This window comes from Melospiza georgiana, chromosome 5, assembly GCF_028018845.1.
Source record: "Melospiza georgiana isolate bMelGeo1 chromosome 5, bMelGeo1.pri, whole genome shotgun sequence".
Taxonomy (NCBI): domain Eukaryota; kingdom Metazoa; phylum Chordata; class Aves; order Passeriformes; family Passerellidae; genus Melospiza; species Melospiza georgiana.
Window position 1 is genome coordinate 58,306,968 of NC_080434.1, and position 21,894 is coordinate 58,328,861.

Consider the following 21,894-nt stretch of genomic DNA (forward strand, 5'->3'; position numbering starts at 1 on the left):
CTGGGAAACTCAAGAGCTGAAACTTCTGCTCTTGCTGTTTGAAATCCTGACTACTGCCATTGTGTGCACGTTATGGAAAACAAAGATTGTATTTCTCTTTAAGTGCTCCGAATGCTTACCAGGTAGTATATTTCTAACCTGGAAGTCAAAATGTTCCACTCAAAAAAGTTTAGCCGTACAAAGTGCATTCCCTGAGTTTAGTAGACTGTACTATTGCATTATTGCAGCTTATAGAGTGAAAAAACCCCCCATATTCACTTGGCTATAGTTTTATCAGTGTCCTGAAAGGGGACAGGAGAAACTATTATGTGAAGGTACTGCATTGGCTCTGAGAGAAACTCTGTCTCAAAAAAGTGCCCTTCTTCATTTTCAACTTGAGTTATCACCACTGGTTTTCCAGCACATTGTTTTTTTACTTTTCTGGGAGGGGTGTTGGAAATTATATAACTTTCCTAATAACTTTTCCAATTGTTTTAACTCATTTTTATAATTAATTGTTTCAATGAATCATAAGAAGTCTAATTTTCCACTCTGTCATATGCCATTGTAGCCAGCATTTAGCAAATGCTGGGAGGAAGGGGTTAAAACTGGAAGATTTGGTGAGGAGGGAATAGTTCTGCTCAGGATGTCAGGGTGGGAAAACTCCATTTATTATGCCTGGTGTTGTTTACCTGTTTTGATAAGTAGGAGTGCTGTGTAGGGATAACGCACTCATACACATACTTGAGCCTCCTGCTGGGAGAGGGAGATAATGGAAACACAGCCTTGGGATAAGCTGTGTATGTGTGAAGCCCTTTGATACACCAGGGCAGGCAGTGAGCTCCTGCCCATCCTCATGGGCTGCAAGGCTGAACTGAGGCTGACAGAGCCCCTGTCCCCGTGTGCCTCTCTTTCTGAGGATGAACTAAGCTTGACAGAGCACTGTCCCCATGTGCCTCTCTTTCCTAGGATGAGCTCAGCCTGACAGAGCCTGTTTCTCTGCCACCCAGTGTTTTCAGTGAAATAAATCCACTCTTTGCACTTCAGCTTAGTGATCACCCTGGTTACCTCTATGCACTGATTCACACAACAAGGTTTGCCACTAGCTGCTCTGGTGGGGACATGGTTGGGGAAAATTACTGAAACCTTAAGTTTTGCCAAAAGAACTGTAATCAACCTTGATATGCTTCAGTGATCTCAGACCTGGGCAAGAGATACATTGCTGAAACTGGACACTAGGAATGCAGAATTGATGAACCACAAGGTCATTTTGCAGAACCCTGAGATAAAGACGAAACTAACAAAGACAATTCAGCAATTGTACTGAAACTCTCTTTACCTGGAAAAAAGATAATAAAAAACCTGAAAATATGGGCGAATCAGCATGAGGAGAAGCTAATCAATCAACAACCAAGAGAAGACAGAATAATAAGTAATGAAGGGAACTATATAAATTACAGCCAATGAACATTAATTTCTTTGTTTGCTAAAATGTTCAAATAGTGAAAAGTCTTGCAAGTGCTATACATGTTCAGGGAAAGAGCTGGCATGCCTCCAGTGCTGTAATAAAATAATGCCTGCAATCTAGTACTAATAATTGTGTTAGAGAGTTTGATTTATGCCAACATTTTCAGTGACAGAAGAGCTTGTGAATTTAGTAACACACAAAGTAAAACTGTTCCAAGAGAAGCACCTAGAGCACCTGATTCATGTTGTAGCTCATTTACTCATCCTCTTTATTTTCTTTTTTTGCTAACCTTCTCTAAACACAGCTGTTTTATGGTTTTGTTGTTGAGCTTCGAAGCTGAAGGAACTGGGCTTGTTCAGTCTCAAGAAGAGACAACTGAGTCCTCACCAATATCTGTAAGTATCTGAAGGGAGGCTTCATGAAGAGGATGGAAACAGGCTCTTCCCAGTGGTGCAAGCAACAGGACAAGAGGCAATGGAACGAAATCAATGCACAGGAGTATTGAGGAAGAACTTCTTTTCTGTGCAGAGGACTGAGCAGTGGAACAGATTCTGGAACAGATGTTGTGAAGCGTCCCTCACTGGAGATATTCAAGAACCATCTGGATGTGACCCTGTGCCATGTGCTCTGGGATGGCTCTGCTTGAGCACAGAGATTGGACCAGATGACCTAGTGTGGTCCCTCCCATTCTGTGATTCTGTGATTCTGTGATTCTGTCTACCTGTGGTTCTTATGGATCCACAAGCAACAATCAGCACTTCATATCAGATAATTTTGTTAGGGGATGGAAAGGAATGCAGGCTGGCAACAGGACAAGCAGAGTCAGCTGAGGAGCTGTGATGAATTCCTGGTGACAGGACCAATTTAATGGACAGGAATGCTGCAAAAGGATGCAGGAAGTTAAGGAGGCTTCTTGCTTGGATGCTGCTTCTGTTTGCCAATTAGCAGCACTGCCATCAGCATTTCCTACTTGGGTAACAAGCCTTGGGTAACAAGCCCTCCCTTTGGAGCCCCAGCAGGATGGCTCAAGAACACCTAACCAGCACTGTGTGTGGCTGAATCACAGGACAAATTGAGAAGGAATAAAAGACCAGGCAAGATCTGGGAATTCAGAGGTCACCGAAGCTGGCTTGGACATGGCAAACCAAAGGGGACAGATAAGGTGGAAACTCCCTGCTTGGTGCTCTAATTCAGTTCAGGGCTGGAGCCTAAGTAGGAAAGAGGAGCTCTGATCGGATCTGATCTGATAGGGTCCAACTTGTGTCTGCAAAGAAGAGAGCATTCACAGGAAATCGAGTCACTTTGAACAATTAGAGGTTAGAAAACTGCAGGAGAGGGACTGAATTTATGTAGCTGTAAAACACTGAGGAAGATGCAAATTGTCTCTCAAGCATTCCATAACAAGGCTTTTTTCTGGATGACATTGTTTGGCCTTATTTAAATACTGAATACTCTATTTGCATTTGTTAGAGCAAATTGTCATTCTAACCTCAGAGCTAGGTAGCTACACATATCTAAGAAGAGAGGTGAAAGTGCTTAATCAGTGTTGAGTAACAGATAACTGATTCCATTTTACTGATATGAAGTATATTTACTGCAGTCTGGACTTTCTCAGATACAGATAGATGAGGTGAGAAAACCTGCTGGCCAGCAAACTATTTCTTGAAATATTGTGTAAAATATTATAATATTGTATTTTAGGAACATTCCTAATTTATCTGTTTTTGAAAAAACCTATCTGCTAAGTGTAGGTCACTTCTATGAAAATTTGCAACAATTGGTGCTGACCAAGAGAGGCCAGGAAACAAAGTATAGAATTACAAGAGTAAATATTTGTTCATGTGCGTGAGGTATCCCAGCCAAACTGGGTCACACTGAATGTGGTTTTACACATGATTCCTATACCCTTCAACACTCCAGTAGAACATGATTTGACTAATGACTAAGACCCACACTATTGATTTCTAATAATTGTAAGATTTTGCCAGGCAAACGTATTTCTGCAGCATTCTGGCTGCTTGTCTATTGATCCAGATCTCCCTGGGGTCAGTTTTGCCAGATGACACTGGAAGGGTTTCAAAGACATATTACAGTGACTAGAATTCTGGCTTTATCTGGGTTGTGTATGGGTGTCCTTTATCTTTCATGGACAGTTCTATGCTTCCAAGAAGCAAAGTCCTTATTTCCAGGGCTGGGCTGTCCTTTATTTTGTTTTACTTGAGTATGAACAAACTCAAAGTCTCCAGTAAAATTCCACCATCTCATTCCACTTCACTGTACTTTGTGAACTAATACATGGTAACAAATTGAATACATGTTCATATTACAAAGACTGATTGATTTAACAGGGAAGTAAACTTTCATAACACTACATAATCACCTCTGCAGGATAGCTGACACCAGTCAGTAATTGCAAATTGTCCCTGGTGGCTTTCATGGGATCCACACACACAACTTCCAACTGTAACTCTGTAACTGCTCAAAATTTCAGTGATCACTCATGATTTTTAGCCCTTTATCAACAGTAATCTTTTCTTTTTCTTTTTTTTTTTCAGGTAGAAGCTTCCTTAGCTGTTCCTTTCATGAACTTGAGAGTGAAGTACCTTTGATCATCCTTTTTACCTTTCACTGAACCTTTTCCACGACTACTCTGTCTTTCCTGAGCTGAGGGAACTTAAAAACTCAAAGAGCTTTTAAAATGTGTTTAACCATGAGTTTACACAGCAGCATTAATCTGCTTTGTTCTCTGCTTTCTTTCAAATCTCAGCATAAGGCTTATTTTTATCAACTCGATTAAGCACTGAAGTGAGATTTTCACAGAATCTTTTTCTAAGGCCAAGATTTTGCTCCTGTACAGTACTAGTCATCTTAGAGTTGATTTTTTATTTGAAGTCAGGATGGTTTTCTACATTTTGCAACACCATAATCTATCCAAAATCTAATCTGCTATTTTACTCTCTAGTTATTCATGTGAGCAATGTCCTTCCCAGATCTTTAGTGGGTTTTTGTCCTCAGGTCCCTCAATAGCTTGGTATGATCAGAAGGCTGTCACCTGAGTTTCCATCTCCCTTTTCAAGTCACTTGTATGTTGAGCAGGTCCAAGCAGAGATTGATCCAGCAGTGCACCCCTCATCTCTATGCTACAAGGACCACACAATCACTCCACTTTTAAACAGCTACTCATGGCAAGACACTTGGTCTTAGCCCATTACAGTTTTGTTTCTTTGACAGTTTTTGTCAAAAACCTTCTAGAAATCCCAACAGGCTCTATCAGCCAGAAAACTTTCTTCACAAGTTTAAAGATATCCAGTAAACTACAGTGTTCCAAACTGGCACTGAGAACGCTTTCTTACATGGCTAATCAAAAGATGTAACAGACTTTTGAAGGCAAGATCTCATTTTAGAACTAAAACAAATATAATTGAGAGGATTCTTTCCCCCCAGACTTCCCTGTATATAGTTTTCCCTTTCTGAAGAGCCTATCCCAAAATCCCAGATCCCTGAGGATGTATGTCCATGCCTGGACAAGATTAAGCACTCTCAAATCATTCCAGTAGAGAACAGATTGGAAAATGTGTCACAGCAACAGTGTTCAGCTTTGAAGACGAAAAAGCTTCATTCCAAAGACCTCTTCTGGCAAGACTTCGGGCCCTGAGTCAGGCATGGTTTGTTTTTAACATGCGGTGATTTGATAATGCAGTGACATCAAAGGTACTTTATAGGGCAACACACAGACAGTTAAATCCTCTGGATTCCATAGAAAGGACATGAAAATACACAACCACGTCATTGCAGCACTTTACTGAGTGATGCCCGTGAAGTGTGTGCCCACACCATACCCTAGCGAAACCCAACGGGATCGAAGGGATGTAGGGAGGTTACATTGGGAACACAGCGTATCCTTTGGCCTGCTGTGTCAGCGCGGCCCGCGGGCACCGAGCGGAGCCGGCACCCCTCACAGGGTTCCCGGGCTGTGCTGTCGCGGGGCAGGGCCGGTGCCGCCGGGCCGTGCCGCGGGCAGGTGCCCGCTCGGTAGAGCTCTACGCGCGGCGGGCGGGGCGCGCTGAGGTCAGTTCCGCCGCCGCGCGGGCGGGGGCCGGGCCGGGCCGGCGGCGGGGGGCTCCCTCGCCCTCCCTGCCGGAATGAGCGCCGCAGGGCGGGGCGGCAGCGGCCGCGCAGGACGCGGGGCGGCGCTGCGCTCCTCCTGTGTCCGGAGACAACGGCAGCGGCGACGTCGGCGGCTGGCGGGGTCAGCGCCCAGGGACGCTGCCCTTCCTCCATCCCCCTCGTCCCGCTCCGAGCCAGGTAAGGCCCCGGGCCCGCGGCTGCCGCCGCCCTCCCTGCGCGGGGCCGCGGGGCCGGAGCGGGCGCGGCGCGCGGTGCTGCCCCCTGCGGGCCGGCCGCGGCAGTGCGCGGCGGCGGCGGCGGGCGGAGGTTGCGCTCGGGCCCGCGCAGCGCCCGCCCCGCTCCGCATCCCCCGCGGCGCCGCGCTCCTCGGGCCGCCCCGCACTGCCCGCGGCCGGGGCAGGCCGCCCTTCCGCGGGGAGCCGGTGCGTGCGTGGGCTGGATGCCCAAGAAAAGGAGGGTTTTGGTGCTCGCTGTCTCGTGGACGCCATCAGGCCGCTTTGGACTCGTCCGGACTAAAGCTGTTGTCCAGGTTTGTCGTCTTGGTCATCCTGAAGAAAAGGAGCTCTCGGGTTAGTAAATGTATTAATGAGCTAAATAGAACGTCCTGTGTTTTGTGTGCAGATAAGGTTCTTTTGAGTGTTTGGGCATAAGATTGGCTTAATTGAATCCCATATTGAATTTTGTTGCAAGACAGTCTATCATTGAAAAGTGTTACATTGGACACTTGAAGTAATTTAGGTATATAAACCGATTTTTCTTCTAAAAAATAATCCAGTGTTATCGTATATGTAGCCAGAATGTCCTGCAATGTACATTTAATTTAAAAAGTCTGCTTTATAGTTAAGAAGACTAGTGGTGCTTTACAGGATTTTTCTAGCAGTCTGTTGTGCATTGTTACTGCAGTAGGTGGTTGCAGTCAAGGCTCTTTTCTTGCACGTACAAACCGTATGTGGCTGATTTTATCAGCAATGAAATCTGTGGAAATCAATTTTAACATCTACATGAGTGCTTTGAGATGAGGGTATGGAGGGATATGTGCTTTTAATGGCACTCTTCCCCCTCTTCTCCCATTTTCTTCAGTGCCATACTTCCTTGCTGTATTTCCTACAGGCCTTAGAGCTCAAGAGTAGGGCAATGCTTTATACTAGTCAGTATGCTCTGGATATGCAGCAAGACTTTGAAAATAATTGTAAATTGTGTGAAATGATGCAATGAACAGCACAGATTTAAAAAAATTGGTCATACATGTAATGATAAACAACTCTACAAACGTCTCTGGGCACTCTAGAATACTGCTTTTGATACAGTAGTTATTTGGTAGTGCCTTGTTTAGCTTTTTGCAGGAAGACCACCAAGCAGTTGAATGATGTGACAGAAATGTGTCTCTTTCAGATACAAATAAAGCTAGGCCTTGTTCCTTGAGCCGCAGGGAAGCAACCTCCATTTCAGTAGAATGCTGCATGGTACATACGTGTACCTGCATCCATACAATGCCAAAAATGTTAGTAGATTGGACAGATTTTCACTTATGCATTCAAAAAATAGTGATTTCCTTTCAATCGGTGTTTTGCATGACTTTGTAAGCAATAAACATTTTAAGTGTAACTGATTTTTTCTGTAGAGTGAAAGAACTGTATATTTTTTAATAAAAATGAGCTCTAAAAACTTGGTGCATGGTCATTGCTCTTCTTAATTGTCTGCATTGTCACTCTTCATTCATTTTGCTTTGAAAAACCTCATGTGAATTTCAGCTGAAAACCAAGAACTGTTGCGACTGTGTGATGAGCTGTTATTGTGAGACAAAATGGCTTTTTAAGAAGAAATACTTGTAGGCGAAATTTCTTTGGTGCATTTGAATTGTTTGTTTTTGATACAAAATTAATTATTTTAATTAATGCAATATGTAATACTTGAGTGAAGCACTCTGGCTCTCTCCCAGTCATTAGGCCTAAAATTAGTGACTGGTAATTGGCAGCTGTGTAGTTGGGTCAGTAGAACAGTTAACTCTGCTGAACAGAGGTAGTTGATGTTAAACAGTCAGTGTATATGTGAGTGTGTATATATATATATATATATATATATATAAAATTGCAAAATGCAGGCAAGGTAATTTTAAGCATGCATGCATAGAGATTGACATTTTTCACAGTGGCTCAAATTTTATACACTGCATCCTCCTGATGCAGTGATGCACAGTGTCCTCCAATTCTGTTTAAACTTGTTTTTCTTGGGGATGGCTTTTCAGTACCAAAGCACACCCTGATTATTGGCTGCAGTCTGTGATCTTTGTGCATGAGAGGTGTGTGCTTTGCTGAAGTAAGGGCTCATTTATTTGTTCACATAGGCTAAATACATCCTGCTCATCGCACCCTTTTCATTGACAGCAGCATGTAGTTTGAACTAAAGGAACCTAAAGCCTTGGAATGGACCAATTCTTCTTTGAAATGATGAACAAATTTTTGATGTATTTGAAGTAAATAGAAATTTCCAGTCTGACCATGGCCACATCAGTGGTTTTTAACCTACTGCAGTGCAAAACCCCTTGTACTGGTTGAATTTGGCTTAGTCAGGCTGCAGAGGATGTTTCGTCCTATTTTCCTTTGTTTCAATGCATCCTTATTTTTTAACCTTTATGTAGCTGGGATATCCAGAGTTTAGAATGCCCTTTAATTTCTGTGCATCTGTTAGTCTCTTGTGTCTTGAGCAGCAAAGTTCAAGATATGATACTGTCGTGTGAAAGGTGGAAATGTTTGTTTTGTTGAATGTCTGACCTTTTAATGTCACTGAATTGCAGGTGTTCGGTAGGAGTGAATGGGAAAATTTGGTTGATCTTTCTTGTGATGTCTTTTTTCCATGTGCTTTTTTTTTTCCTCTCCAAACTGGATTCTCTTTTTTTTTAATGTTTCCTAATTTGGGTACTTTGTTGTATTTCTTAATACATTTTTTTCTTTTTCTGAATTCATTCCTGTGAAGACATTAACTGGAATTGACTTTGTCAGTCTTAGTGTCTCTTATTTAATTTTTCATCCATCCCATTCCCTTGTTTTCTTTTGAGACTCTTTGTAGACTTTGAGGTCTTCCTCTAATGATATTTTTGGGTTGGTCTATGTGCACTGCTTATGATTATAACTCAAAAATCGATTATCTTTTAATTAAATCTTCTGAAGCATGTTTCTGCCAATCCTTCAAATACCAAAACAAATCTTTAGGGGAATTCCTCCCCCCCGCCCCCCCCCCCTTCCCCAGTGGTATGGAGTGAATGTATGTAATGTTCACCTCCCTGTGTACATTTACGATCTTGGCTTTCTGAAATTTTTTTTTAATACAGGCATGAAATTACAATATAATTTTGGGCTTGTTTTATCCAAAATAAATATAAATTGGAGATGTTTGTATCAAAACCTTTGTTATTGACAGGTTGGTGTTCAGGGTACATGGTGAAAAACTAGCTAGGAAGACAGCAGAAATGTTACTTTGACATCAACTGGTTATTCAGTTCTTTTTTTTTTTACCTTTTACTGGGTCTGGCTGGGATGGAGTTAAATTTCTTGAAAGCAGCCTGTACAGTGCTGTGGCTAAAACAGTCTTGATAACACACTGGTGTTTTGGTTGAACAATGTTTGCACAATGCCAAGGTTTTCTTCTCTCCCCCATTTTATTGAGTAGCCATGGGGTGGGCAAGAGATTGGGAGGGCACAGAGCTGTTCTTTGAATTGCCTCTGTTAAATTTTTCTGGCATAGTCTTGGATTGAGAAGCCCAGAACTGTTAAATTGAAGTCTTCTGAAAATGTTGGACCTTGTTTCTTATACTTTCTTGCCCTTTAAAGGTTGTGGGTTCTTTTTCATGTTCTCCCATAAAGTGAAATCTACTGAGTTTAAAAAATACAAGAAAATTCTCTGAGTTTGTACTTTGTGGTCAAGGATGCTGATGGCACAAATTTCCTATACTTTGCTTTCAGTTAGTTCACATGGAGGGCAGTTTCAGTATTAATGGACAGATGTTAACAGCAGAAAAAGGCAAATACTGATATAGCTTCCCCATTTCCTTTCAAATGCCATGTTACTTCTTTCTTACAGCTGTATAGAAATGCATAAAGCATCTTTGGTCTGGATCTTGAGCTTATCAAGACCCTCTCATCATCTTTCTCCTGAAACAAAACAGTGGATGTCCTGAACATAGGCCTACCACCACGCTTGTGTGTCAGCAGTTTAGTCTTAAGTCTAGAAAGTGTTACTAGCCAGGGAAGGATGTTCCATCTGAACTACCACAAACATTTTGCTTTTCAGTCTTCTTTAGAATCAGGGTAATAGAGCACATAATGTTGTCCACGCTAGAATTGCTTGAAGAAAATTCTCCAGGTCATGATACAGCAATCAGGTATACTTTCCTCCTTCCTGCAAGGCTGCCATTGATTTGTTTTTCAAATTGTGTGCATTTTCACAGCTGTCTGCATTGCAATGAGACAAGATTACTACAGTTCTGGAACTACCCACTAAGGAGTTTTAGTGTACACCCATTCATCTGCTTAAGAGTGAAAAGCTTGTTATGTTGTCCCTAACCAGTTTTCTGACTTGCTTTTGCTGATGTTTGTGACTACATCAGAACACTTTGAAGAGCCCTGTGTTTAGGGCAGCACTGATACAGCAGTTATTGATGAAGTATAAGGAAGATCGTGGAATCACTGAGTGGTTTGTGTTGGAAGAGACCTCCTGCCATGAGAAAAAATGCTTTCCACTAGACCAGATTGCTCAGGGCTCCATCCAGCCTGGTCTTGAACACTGCCAGGGTTGGAACATCTCTGCACAGCGTCTCTGCGCAGCCTGTTCCAGTGCCTCACCACCCTCACAGTAATGAATTTCTTCCTAATATCAAATTTAAATCTACCTTTCTTCAACTTGAAGCCATTTCCCCTTCTCCTATCACTGCATGCCCTTGTGAAAAGTCCCTCTCCAGCCTTCTTGGAAGCCCCCTTTCAGTGCTTGAAGGTGCTATAAGGTCTCTGTGAAGCCACCTCTTTGGGCTAAACAACCCCAACTCTCTCAGCCTGTCCTCGTGGGAGAAGTGCTTCAGCTCTGTGATAAGCTTTGAATGGGTCCAGAGGAGAGGCACTGAACATCTTCCTTGTGTTGGGGGCCCCAAAGCTGGATGCAGCTGTTGTTCAGGTGTGGTCTCATGAGAACAGAGTGGGACAATTGCCTCCCTCAATGTGCTGGTTAGGCTGCTTTTGATGCCATAGTATGATTGCTTTCTGGGTTGTGAGCAAATAAGATGCAGGAAAACCTTCTTGGATCAGATATTTACTCCTATCAAGCCGCTGGGGAGATCACAGAATTATTTAGGCTGGAAAAGACCTACAAGATCATCAAGTCCAATCTTTGACCCAGCACTGCCAAGCTAACCACTAAACCATATCCTTGAGTGCCACTTTACATGTCTTTAATATCCCCAGGGGTATTAACTCCATCCCCAGACGGTAACTCCACCGCTTCCATAGATAACCTGTTCCAATTATTGACAACCCTTTCAATGAAAAAATTTTCTTAATATTCTATCTAAATGTGCTCTGGTGCAACTTGAGGCAATTTCCTCTCTTCCTGTCACTTTTTACCTGGGAGAAGAGGCTGACACCCACCTGGCCACAGCCTCCTTTCAGGTAGCTACAGTGAGGTCTCCCCTGAGCCCCCTTTTCAATACTCCGAGCTCCTTCAGCCACCCCTTGTAAGATTTACTCTCTAGACCTTTCACCACCTCTGTTGCCCTTCTCTGGACTTGCTCAGGCACCTCAATGTCTTTCCAGTATTGTAGCTTAATTTCTTGATTGCCATATGATTATTGTGATGGGAAGCTGCTTTAAGTGAACTCAGCACTGTGCTTTTGGAGTCCAGTCAGGCCCTGATCTCTGTAGGTACACTTGGTGAGGGTCTGGACTTCAGGAGCAGAAGCCAGTAGGGTGTATTGGAAAACAGAAGTAACCTCATGCAGTTGAATCTGTGATTGAAAGTGTGTGCAACAGTATAGCTAATGAGGTTAAATAAGAAAGGTGTTGGTTGGACTTCATGTATGTCTCAAAAGCCTAATTTGATTGTTTATTTTCTAAATAATAGTAGTTTCTTAGTCTTGCCAAAAGCTTAAAGGCTGAGATCTTCTTCCTGCTAAATATAGTAGAGAGACAGAGTGCTGGAACCTGTGGGCCAAACATATTGCATGTGTTAATTTGGTGTTTTACAGTGATATTACTGATCTCCCCCTGCCTTATGTTGCATTGTTTATTTTGCTTGATTGACGTTCTGTTTTATCAGGATGAAGTGAATTATTTATATGCTTGTCCACATATATAGATGTGATTACACTGTAATATTAATAGAAGAAAAAGTGATTAATTTTGCAGCCACAGATTGTTTTGACTTCATTGCTTTGAGAACATGTGAAGCATAAATCACATCTTGTTACAAATTAGTGTTCAAGACTGTTTGTATCTGAAACATTGGCATTGATTAGCAAAGAACTTCCTTCTGTATGTCGGGAAATTCCATGCTAGCTTAAAAATTCTTTTATTTAAAAACAGACTAGTAATTCTGTGTTTCTAGTAACCATCCTAGTCACATTCTCTTTCCCTGCAATTCACATAAAAATGGAAGTTGCATGTTTCTTGATATCTTGTCCTGAGTTGAGGGCTATATATGAACTGAAATCATACTCTGCTGCTCAGTTCTGTTATCAAGTATCTTGTTTGGCTTATAAATATGTTTCTTAAGTGTAAGATTTTTCATGACATGGGAGAAATACCATAAACTCTTCAGGTTTTGATAGCAGGTAATTACACAAATTTGGGAATGTTTTGAATGAGAGCAAATGTTAAAGGATTATTTGATTTGGTATGTTTTAGAGTTATTTGTTGTATGTACAGAATATAATCAGTGGTATATTGAAAGTAAACTTGCACTCTGTAATTCAATTGTAGTCCACTAATAGTTCAATTATTAGTTCATTGTATTTCAGTGATCATTGAATCTTAATTGACTTAATGTTCTGCTTTTTATTCTTTAGCGCTGCAAGCTGATCGACGAAGAACATGGAATATAATATGGATGCAGTTGCTTGAACATAATTTCTTCCAAAGCTTGTATTCTGCAGATTGGTAGCCTGAACCATTGATTGATAAGAAATTATACACAGGACTAATACCAAGGAAACATTCAGTGTGTTGATGTTGTGTTTAATGAAAATGATGCAGAGTTGCTTCATCTGAAATGCAGTTGAAAAAAATGAGGGAAATTTTACCAAGATTGTACTCTGGCCAAATTAATGATAAAAATAATTCTTTAACTACATCCCCAAAGCAATCTGATGATAAAATAAATCTATCAAAAGGGGCAGATGACCAGAACTGCTGTTACCAAGGAACTGAGGCTGAGAGCAGTAAGTTGTCACTGATAAGCTGTATAAAGTGCAGAAATGTTCAGAAAATTTCAATGCAAGATATGGAGAAGCATAAGAAGCTTGAGTGGACTGAAGACAGAAATTTCATCTGCAAGAAGTGCAGTCATATTGAACCACCAGCTTTCGATTTTGTTCCTGAAGGTGCCAATGCTGCAGACTACGAAAAACGTGAAAGAAAAACCCCAAGTAAAACCCAGAAAACGTTTAAAGTAAAAAATTTTCTGCCAGGCAAATACTACTGTGATAAATGCAGATTTTCAACAAAGGATCCTTTACAGTATAAAAAGCATGTAGGGCAACATGAAGAAATTAAATTTCTTTGTTCCCACTGTAGTTATGTATCCTACACCAAAGGAGAATTCCAGAGACATTTGGTGAAGCACACTGGAACCTTTCCATATCAGTGTGAGTACTGTGAATATGGTGCTGTTAGACATGACTATATAGTTAAACATACGAGAAGAGTACATGAAACACCCAGAAAACGCCTGTCAAGTACTCTCATGAACCACAAGCAAAAGAAGCAGAGTCAAAGCACTTTATGTAAAAAGCAGAAATACAATAAAATTCCTTTCCAAAATGAACTTTCAAATTTGTCTTCAAATATGGTTTGTGAGATTCCAAGTAAAGCAACTAAAACAGTCTGCTCATCTCAAAATGTAGAATGTAGCATAAACACATCATCCGTCCAGGATGAGACAATATTGGAGCCATCTGAACTGAGTGTATGTGAGAATCAAAGTGTGGAGGTTGAGGTTTATTCTCCAAAAACAGAGCCTTTACAACCTGGGATGCCTTTAACAGTAATTGCACCATCTGAACTTGTAGTTCCTTCCAACTGTTTAGCTCAGATAGTAGAGCTAAAAATAGTGAATGGAGCACAACAGCTGGTTCTTAAACTAATTCCTATGAAAGAAGCAACTTACAAATCTGTGAACTGTGCAGAAGAGGAACTTGAGAATCAAAGTATAGAACAATCTGAAGAAGTAACGAAAACATCTTCTGTCTGTCAAAATGAGTTACTAACTATGGAAGTGAATGTAAACAAATTATCCAGTGTTAGTAACCAGCTTAATTTGGATAGTACACATGACAAGAATTCTGAATGTTTTTGTTCTTCTGATTCTCAGCTCTCAGGCTATAGCTCTATATCTGTACAGAGGGAAGATACATCAAAATTGTGCTTTCATTTGGTGAAAGGTATTGATGTCCATTCAGGTGTTATAGAACTTTGTTCTCAATCTCTGGTGAAGAACAGTGCTGAAAAAAAAAGTGATCTTAAATCCTCAAGGGGGCAAGTAGATGGAAAAAATAACTTGCATAGTGATCTGTACTGTTATGAAGAAGGCAAAGATACATACCGTCCAAAATACGCTTCCGTTTCTGAAGGTAAAAATTCCAAGATTGTTTCAGTAGAAGCTGCTCAGGAGGGCAAAAATTTTTCTGCGGTCCATAAAGAAAAGGATACATTGTCTGTGAAGAGGGTTGACAAAGAACATAGGAATCTACCAGTCAGCTCTACTGAAGCACATATAGCTGGAAAGGGTTTTGATAAAAAATTTATTGCATCCTCTGAAGGAGGGAAAAACTTCCACATTACTAAAACTGCAGCTTTTGAGGATATAACATGTGGCTTGAGCAAAGTAAAGAGAACTGAAACCATAAGCCAAAAGAGTAGTCATCTTCTGGAATCACTTGAACTACAGAAGATGGAAAATAAAGGCAGTCCTTTTGAAGGACCTGTTATTTCATCTGTATTTTCTCTTAGCTCTGGGACTGAAAATGTTCCAGAGGATGTCAGATGGGATGACACAATACGCAGGAAGAAGTCAGCAACATTGCTGTGTAGAAAGATTGCTCAGCTCATGTCTGCTGCTGAACCTAACATGAAATCCGCGCCCTTGAGAAGTCAGGCTTATAGCAAAAAGTTACTTTTGCCTCAAGAAAGTTCAGGAAGCTGTGAGGGAGCTGTTTGTGCCACTGAAGTGGAACAGCCTGCAACTTTGTCTGAAGCACATGGTGGAAGAAGTGTGATGAGAGAAGAACACAGTGAAGATCAGCTCTTTACATTTGCAAGAACTTCTAAAAACAGGGTAACTAAAAATTCCCATGTTGCTACCCCGGTGTTCATCCCCAAAGGGACAATGCTGAGAGTGCTGAATGCTACCAGCAGTCAAAGCTCATGTGGAATAGAAAACAGGGGTGAAACATCAGCTCCTGTGCATCACAATGAAATGTTCCTGCCTCGCCCAGTCCCCATCAGTGTTTCTGAGACACTCAGCAGTAATTTCCCATGTTTGCCTAATCAGAGTGAACCAAGTGCTGAGTCCCAAACTATATCACTCAGGCAAAGACCAAAGCGAGAGGCAAGTGCTAAAAATAACAGCAAGCAAACTAGTGTAGCATTTCAGAAAAGCAGTGATGTGAGCAAGCAAAGCAAGCCCTATTCAAAAAGTCCCAAAAATAAGGCAAGACAAACAAGATTCAGAGAACTTCCTAAGAGGAGAACAAGAGCTCAGTCAGAAACCACTTCAAGTTCTGATATGTCATATCTGTTGACAGCAAGGCGTCTTCGACTTCTTCCTCTGAAAATGAATCAGTTGATAAAATGCCCTCGTCGTAATCAGCCAGTTGTGGTACTAAACCATCCTGATGTTGATTCACCAGAGATAATTAATGTCATGAAGACTATCAACAAGTATAAAGGTCAGGTCCTGAAAGTAGTTCTGTCAGAAAGGACAAGTAGTTGTCTTGGTGTCAAACGTTATCGAAAGCGTCTTACTCTTCAGGATGGTGAGACAGGAAACCAAGCAAAAAAGCGGAGTATGCTAAAAATGAAGCTAAAAAAGACCCACAAAAACAACTATCAAGTGGTGGAAACTTCACCAGCTGAAGCACTTAGGTGTCTCTTTAAGTGTTGGTTTTGTGGGAGAGTATATATGGACCAAGAAGAATGGATAAGTCATGGACAGAGACACTTAATAGAGGCAACCAAGGGCTGGGATGTTCTTTCTCTTCAAGCAAGAAAACGTTAAGTGAGAGCCTAGGGGAGGTTTCCCCTCTTGCTTTTAATGAGTGACACTAACTTGCCTAAAATGGAGGATGGAAATAACTGCTTTATTTTGCCAAAAGTCCTCTGCTGTTAGCAAAGTGAAGAAGAGAGTAGAGGTACAGAGATATAGAGAAGCTGATAGTGAGGATTAAGCACCACTTTGCACTCTTGTGATTGAAATTTGTATTGGAGACCAGCTTCATCTGTTCCATAGGAAAAATTTGAAGAAGATTTGCTATGCAAACATCTTTCTAGTTACCTTAGGATACTATGCTGTATGTGGTTTGTGCTAGGTCTGTATGGATTAAAATGTTAGATGATGAGATCTGTGTAAATTTAACAGGATTAGTTTGCTTTATTACAGCATGGTGTTTCAAAGATTGAGCACATCTGTATGGAAATGCACTTTTGGTCCTCCATGGACAGCAAGTGTAAGTCATAGGTTTTAGTGGCAAATTAAGCATTACACATAAAAAGTAAAATTTAAATGCAAATGCTGTGTTTCAGTGGAATAAAACCACTTCTGCTGACTTCAGAGGAGGTACAAGGGTGTAAATGAAAAAAATCTATGGAATCAGTTACTCCTGCTAGGTCAGATAGCACAAAAAATTTACTTTTGTTTAGTACTGAGTCTTTACCTAGACTGTGTTGTGTAGATGAGAGGGAGCAGAACACCGGGAGGATTCTGTGCCATCAAGCCAGAGATACCTTCAGGCTTGGGCTGATAGTGAAAAGCACTTCTCTAAATGGCCTCAAGGCTGTTCTAAAATAGTATTAGCCAGACATAAACTCTGTACCACCTTGTGTGTGATAGAAGCATTTACAGACTCAGTATTTGGTTAGAACTCTAGTTGGTGAGCTGATTTACTTGGGAGCTTGTTGAAGACTTTTCAAACTGAAAAGCCACGTTGCACAGCTTTTACATGACAGTGTTGAACCAGATTTTCAGTGCAATCTTTCATCGTATTTAAGAATTTAGATGTTGTTACAATTTATTTTTTGTAGGCCTCAAATTCATACAAGCATGTGCCTAGTTACAGATTATGTCTGATGCGTACTGACTTCAGTGCAGTGTAAAACATTGCTCAATTGCTTAAACACTTCTCTAAATCAGGGCCAAATGACAGCTTTTTAGTAAAAAAGAGGGATGGATGACACTGAAGTTACTGTTTCTGTATGTGAGCTGTGGATGTTTCTCTTCATCTTGTCAATTTTAAATCATTTTAGAATCATATAGAATGAAGTATATTGAAGCACATACCTACAATTAAAATAATGTGTTACAGTTTTAAAAATATGAAAATCAATACTGACTCTAATGCTGGATGTGTGTTCTATGTTTGAACTGGGACTTCTCTGGTAAACTGGTAGTCCCTAAATCTTTTCACTGATGGTGCATTTTTGTAAACAGTTTAGCTGGGAATATTTTTTTATATACTCCAGCAGATTATACATTGTTTTGATAAAATATTTATCATATCTACATTAGAATGTAAATATTTTAAAACTACATCTGACTGAAGTTTACTTTCAAAACCACTTATTGCTTTCCCATAATTTTGCAATACAGTGTTAAAATCCTTCCGATAGCTGGTGCTTTAAGTCAGATCTTTTCATCGTGTACACATGGAAAATTTTTGTATCATTTGTATCAGACTAAACTATTCCACAGAACAAACTTTGTTTTTCCTGTTTCATCAATAATAAGGAAATGACAGTTCTCATTTTGTATTCAAATGGAATTATATTTTTTTAGATGGGTACACTTGAGGGTTTTTTTTCCCCACTTCATACGCTTTGATGCCAAACCTAACAGTGCTATTTGCACTTTCAATGGTGAAAACAGTTGCAATTTTAAAATTATAGCATAACATATAAAATGAATACTGAAATGGTTAACACAAAAACCCCCATGGTTAGCATTCCTCTTTTGTTTTAATTCCTTCAATACAGGTTACTGGTTGAATTAACTTTGTTTCTGTAGAAGCTACCAAATAAATAGTTTTGAATTTGCTTTGTAAGAGTTATCACTGGCAAAATCAGAACATTGCTCATGAAAGCTGTACTGGGGGAAATGGAGAAAGTGTTGCTGCTCAGCTTTGTGGATCCTGGGTGGTTTAAGTACACTAGTAATGCTTGTCTTCTGTAAGCAAGTTTACTTTAGTAGACATCTGCAAAGCTCTGTATATCACTGCCATAATCTGTTATCTAAATTGTTAAACCTTGGGGTTTTTATGGTTTTTAATGTAGATTTTTTTTTTGTTTCAACATGAAAACCTTTTGTAAGTTAAATTGTATTGTGGTTATGAAATTCTTAAAGCAGATTATGTCATGCTTTTTGTTATGAACTCTGCTAAACTCCATTTTAGCAGCTTCTGTTTTTTTACTTTTATTAGATAAAAATATGTCAGAATAATTTCCTTCAAGTTTAACAGTGTCATCACTTTGAGAGAAATAATTTAAAGTGGATGTTTTCTTCCCTTTTGACTCAGCATTGAGAAATAAAAAGATTCAAAGAAAATAATAATCAACTGCTGAATTTTTTTAGAGTTAGTTTTTACCACTACGTATTATGTCATAAATTGGGTTGGAATGTTGTGGTTTCGGGCTTGAGTGGTTTTGTTCTTCTTGTTCCTATTCTAAAAGGATAGAGTAACTGAGGTTCTAAAGTAACTAGGTTATTGTAATATACCTTTTTTGGTATATTACAATAACCTAGTCAAACTTCTAGTGTGGTTAGGCAGGTTATCAATGCTGTACAGAAAAATCCCTTCATGTACATATGGAACTGTAGTTTGCCTTCATATACATACAGAATTTAGGTAGGCTTCCAAAACTCAGAATTGTATGAATAAATATTTCTGTATTTTTTTCTGGAAAAATAATCACATTCTCATGTTCTTTGCTCATACATACTAAAGCATGTTTTCTTGCTGGGTTTGAAGTACATCTACTCTTTCTGCTTAAGATTTTTATCTCTACATTTGCATATGGTATGAATTCAAAGTGACTGCATAATGGTCCTACCATGTAAGTGTTTGAAGGCTCAGGTATGGCACACAAGTATCTGCTGCTTAAGTTGGAGAGTAAGTGCTCATTGAATAATAGAATTTACATAATTACAGCTAGCTTTAAAATCTCCAGTGCCTGTAAGCATCAACTGACACTAACTTCAGTGGCAGCTGAGCACAGCTTGTTGTTGAGCAAACATATGCACACCACATGAAATTGTTAGACAGTGAGAACTGTGACACACAGTGTTTCATGTGTATTTTTAAAAGCAAGAATATTTATTTAATGACTGTGGTATACTTCATTAGGTTTTGCTACTTAGCAGAGTTTAAGTGACATTTAAGTAAGCAGGGGCAAATTTCATTTTCATCTGAAAATAAGAAGATAGAGTGCAAGATAAGCAAATTGCTCAGTCATTGTCAAGATATCAGGAGTCGGTCTCAACGCCTTCCTGTGAATTAATATGTCGACATATTCTTTACTTGTACCCTCAAAGTGAAAGTGCAACAAACAAAAAATGGAGTAGATCTGTAGAATGCTTCATTATATTATGGGGAGCTCCTTGCTCAAGAGGCGAATCTGATTTTTGAGACGTTTCAAGTGTTCTGTTTATATCTGTACAGATGAATCAGCGACAACGAGGCGGCAAAGGTCAGCCTGCCTTGAATGGATGTGTGAGGTAGCATTGTCCACATCAGCCTGCCTTGAAGGGATGTGTGAGGTAGCATTGTTCTCTGTGGTTTCCTGACTGATCCTTTCCGTCAATGAGCGTTATGGGAACGGATCTGTAGAAGTCAATGATCTCTTCCACGGAATTAAATTTCTGTGGGGGGAAAGATAGTAATCAGTGACTGAAAGTGAAGTTGCTAGATGGTTTAATCTATAACAGTAAAAGACTTGCAAATGATAGTATTAAAATAGGTAACATTTTGCATGGAATTATGATTAGATGAAAGCAATTCTAAAAGAAAAAGCACCATATTTTGATCCTCATATTTCTTTTTTGTGTCTCTGTCATATGCAGGACAAAGCAACTAGCTCCTTAGGGAAAGGAAGCATTTCTAAGCCGTGGTAGTGCAGTATCACATATAAAAGGTTGTGATGGCAGATGTGAGAATAGATATTGAAATGATGAAGCAACTATAAATTGTTATTAGTTTTTTTTCCTGCCCCAATTACACTTAATTAGCAGTACATGATATTTTACACTGCAAGCTTCAATGTACCTTATTAAATTACACTTTGTTTTCCCATTCAGTTTATTGAGACAGTTGCTATAGAATCCCTTTGAAGTATGGAACAAGAAGCATCATGTTCTCTCATGCTCAAATAATGACATTCTCCAGGCAACTCCTCAAGTGATAAAGGTCTGGTTCAAGGTTGCTGACCTGGTCAAACAGCAAGAGAAAGCTACACAAGGTGTTTATTCTCATCTGCCCTAGTGGAAGAATCCCATTCCAATGATTAGCAGTCCTTCAGTTTAAGAGTTCTGTTCCCTGTGTGTACCTTCTAAGCTTTCATCACACCACAAAGCTCTCATCATATCAGTGTTTTCCTCTTGAGCTAGCCTTTGTATTACTCATTGTATTAAACCACCAGAACTGCACACAGTAATGAAAGCTTACTTTGACCATTAATACTTATCACCTATTTATATAACATTTGCTGTAAGCATGGCTCTTCATTCTACACTTGGTGGTGTCTCATGGTAGCGTCTATCACCCCCACCTGATTCACACCTAGTTTATAACATCAGAATCTGATTAAGGATGTGATTTGGGCAAACTGTTCCTGTATTAAGATGAAAAATGTTTGATCTCAAAGCTAGTATGGTAATCTTATCAAGTTTTGTTTTGATAATATTTACAGGTATGCATTTGTTTTGTCTTTGCTTATGTTCAGAGTCACTGTTGCTACTGAAAACTGAGGCAAAATTGTGGTCTGTATTTCATGCCTTATGAAAGTACTCATTACTTTTTTTATTCTAAATTAACACTTCCAGCGCCTGTTCTTTTCCTGTGTTTGATTGTTTTCTGGTTGGGAAGTCAGAAAGTCTACAATGATTGTTCATCTGCTTTGGAAATTTAATTAGGCTTCACTAGGTTAATGGCACATTGTTAATTTTTCTAGCTCTTTGGTAATGGGTGAAAAATGTCTCAGAATTTGATGTTCTCAGCTCTTTTAATGGAACTCCACATTTTCTTAGGTGTAAAGACACCTAAAGACATAAAGATGAAGAAAATTCAGTATTTGATTGGTTTCCCTTCGCTGTGTGAAGAGACTCAGCCCATCTCTGCTGCTGTAGGAATTTCCTGTCTGCAGGTCTCCAGACTGTTCTGGGGAGATGGGAGTAGGGTCTCAAGGGTTGCTTGTGAAAGGTGTAGCTCTCAGTTGTGTTGGGGGGGTGGTGTAACTCTGGGCTATGTTGCACATCCTGAAGGAGACCTTTCATCCCTGAGTTGTTATTTAAGCTGTGGACAAGATGCTTATCTTGTAAACCTCACTGAGCTGAAGGTCCTGGCTGTTTGTTGTGCCACTTCTCCTGCAGTAAATGTTGAATAACACTGTCACTGGGAGGCAGTGTGGGAATGCTCCCTGATCTGCTGGCATGGGCCAGGCCAGTTTGGTGGCTGCTGAAGGTGGGTGCAGCTAATCCTTTTGGCTCACATGGAAATTAATTGAGTGAAATTATGTGACTGTTATGACTTACAGTTTGAAGATGAAAGGTCACTGCAAATGCAGTGGTGAGGATGGAGAAAGTATCTGTGGCTGGAACAGGGAGATCCAGAGATACACATCAGGCTCTGCTCTAAT

At 40.1% G+C, this 21,894-nt stretch overlaps 2 protein-coding genes across 3 annotated transcripts in view; one reads left to right on the top strand and one right to left on the bottom strand.

The window, feature by feature from the left end:
• Window positions 1-5,682: 5,682 nt before the first annotated feature.
• On the top strand, window positions 5,683-18,589 carry ZNF518B (zinc finger protein 518B). 2 transcript variants are annotated; one of them, XM_058024859.1, is made up of 2 exons: window positions 5,683-5,752; window positions 12,624-18,589. In XM_058024859.1, exon 2 carries the CDS (start codon window positions 12,827-12,829, stop codon window positions 16,049-16,051), a length of 3,225 nt encoding a protein of 1,074 aa, XP_057880842.1. In that variant the 5' UTR covers window positions 5,683-5,752; window positions 12,624-12,826; the 3' UTR covers window positions 16,052-18,589. The 2 variants fall into 2 exon arrangements, with proteins under 2 accessions (XP_057880842.1, XP_057880840.1); XM_058024857.1 differs by lacking the exon at window positions 5,683-5,752 and adding an exon at window positions 6,002-6,144.
• Window positions 18,590-19,774: 1,185 nt separating this feature from the next.
• Window positions 19,775-21,894, bottom strand: part of CLNK (cytokine dependent hematopoietic cell linker) — a 28,772-nt gene continuing 26,652 nt past the window's right edge. The window contains exon 16 of the mRNA XM_058024860.1: window positions 19,775-19,903. Coding sequence (XP_057880843.1) covers window positions 19,775-19,903 — 129 coding nt within the window. The remainder of the gene's footprint in view (window positions 19,904-21,894) is intronic.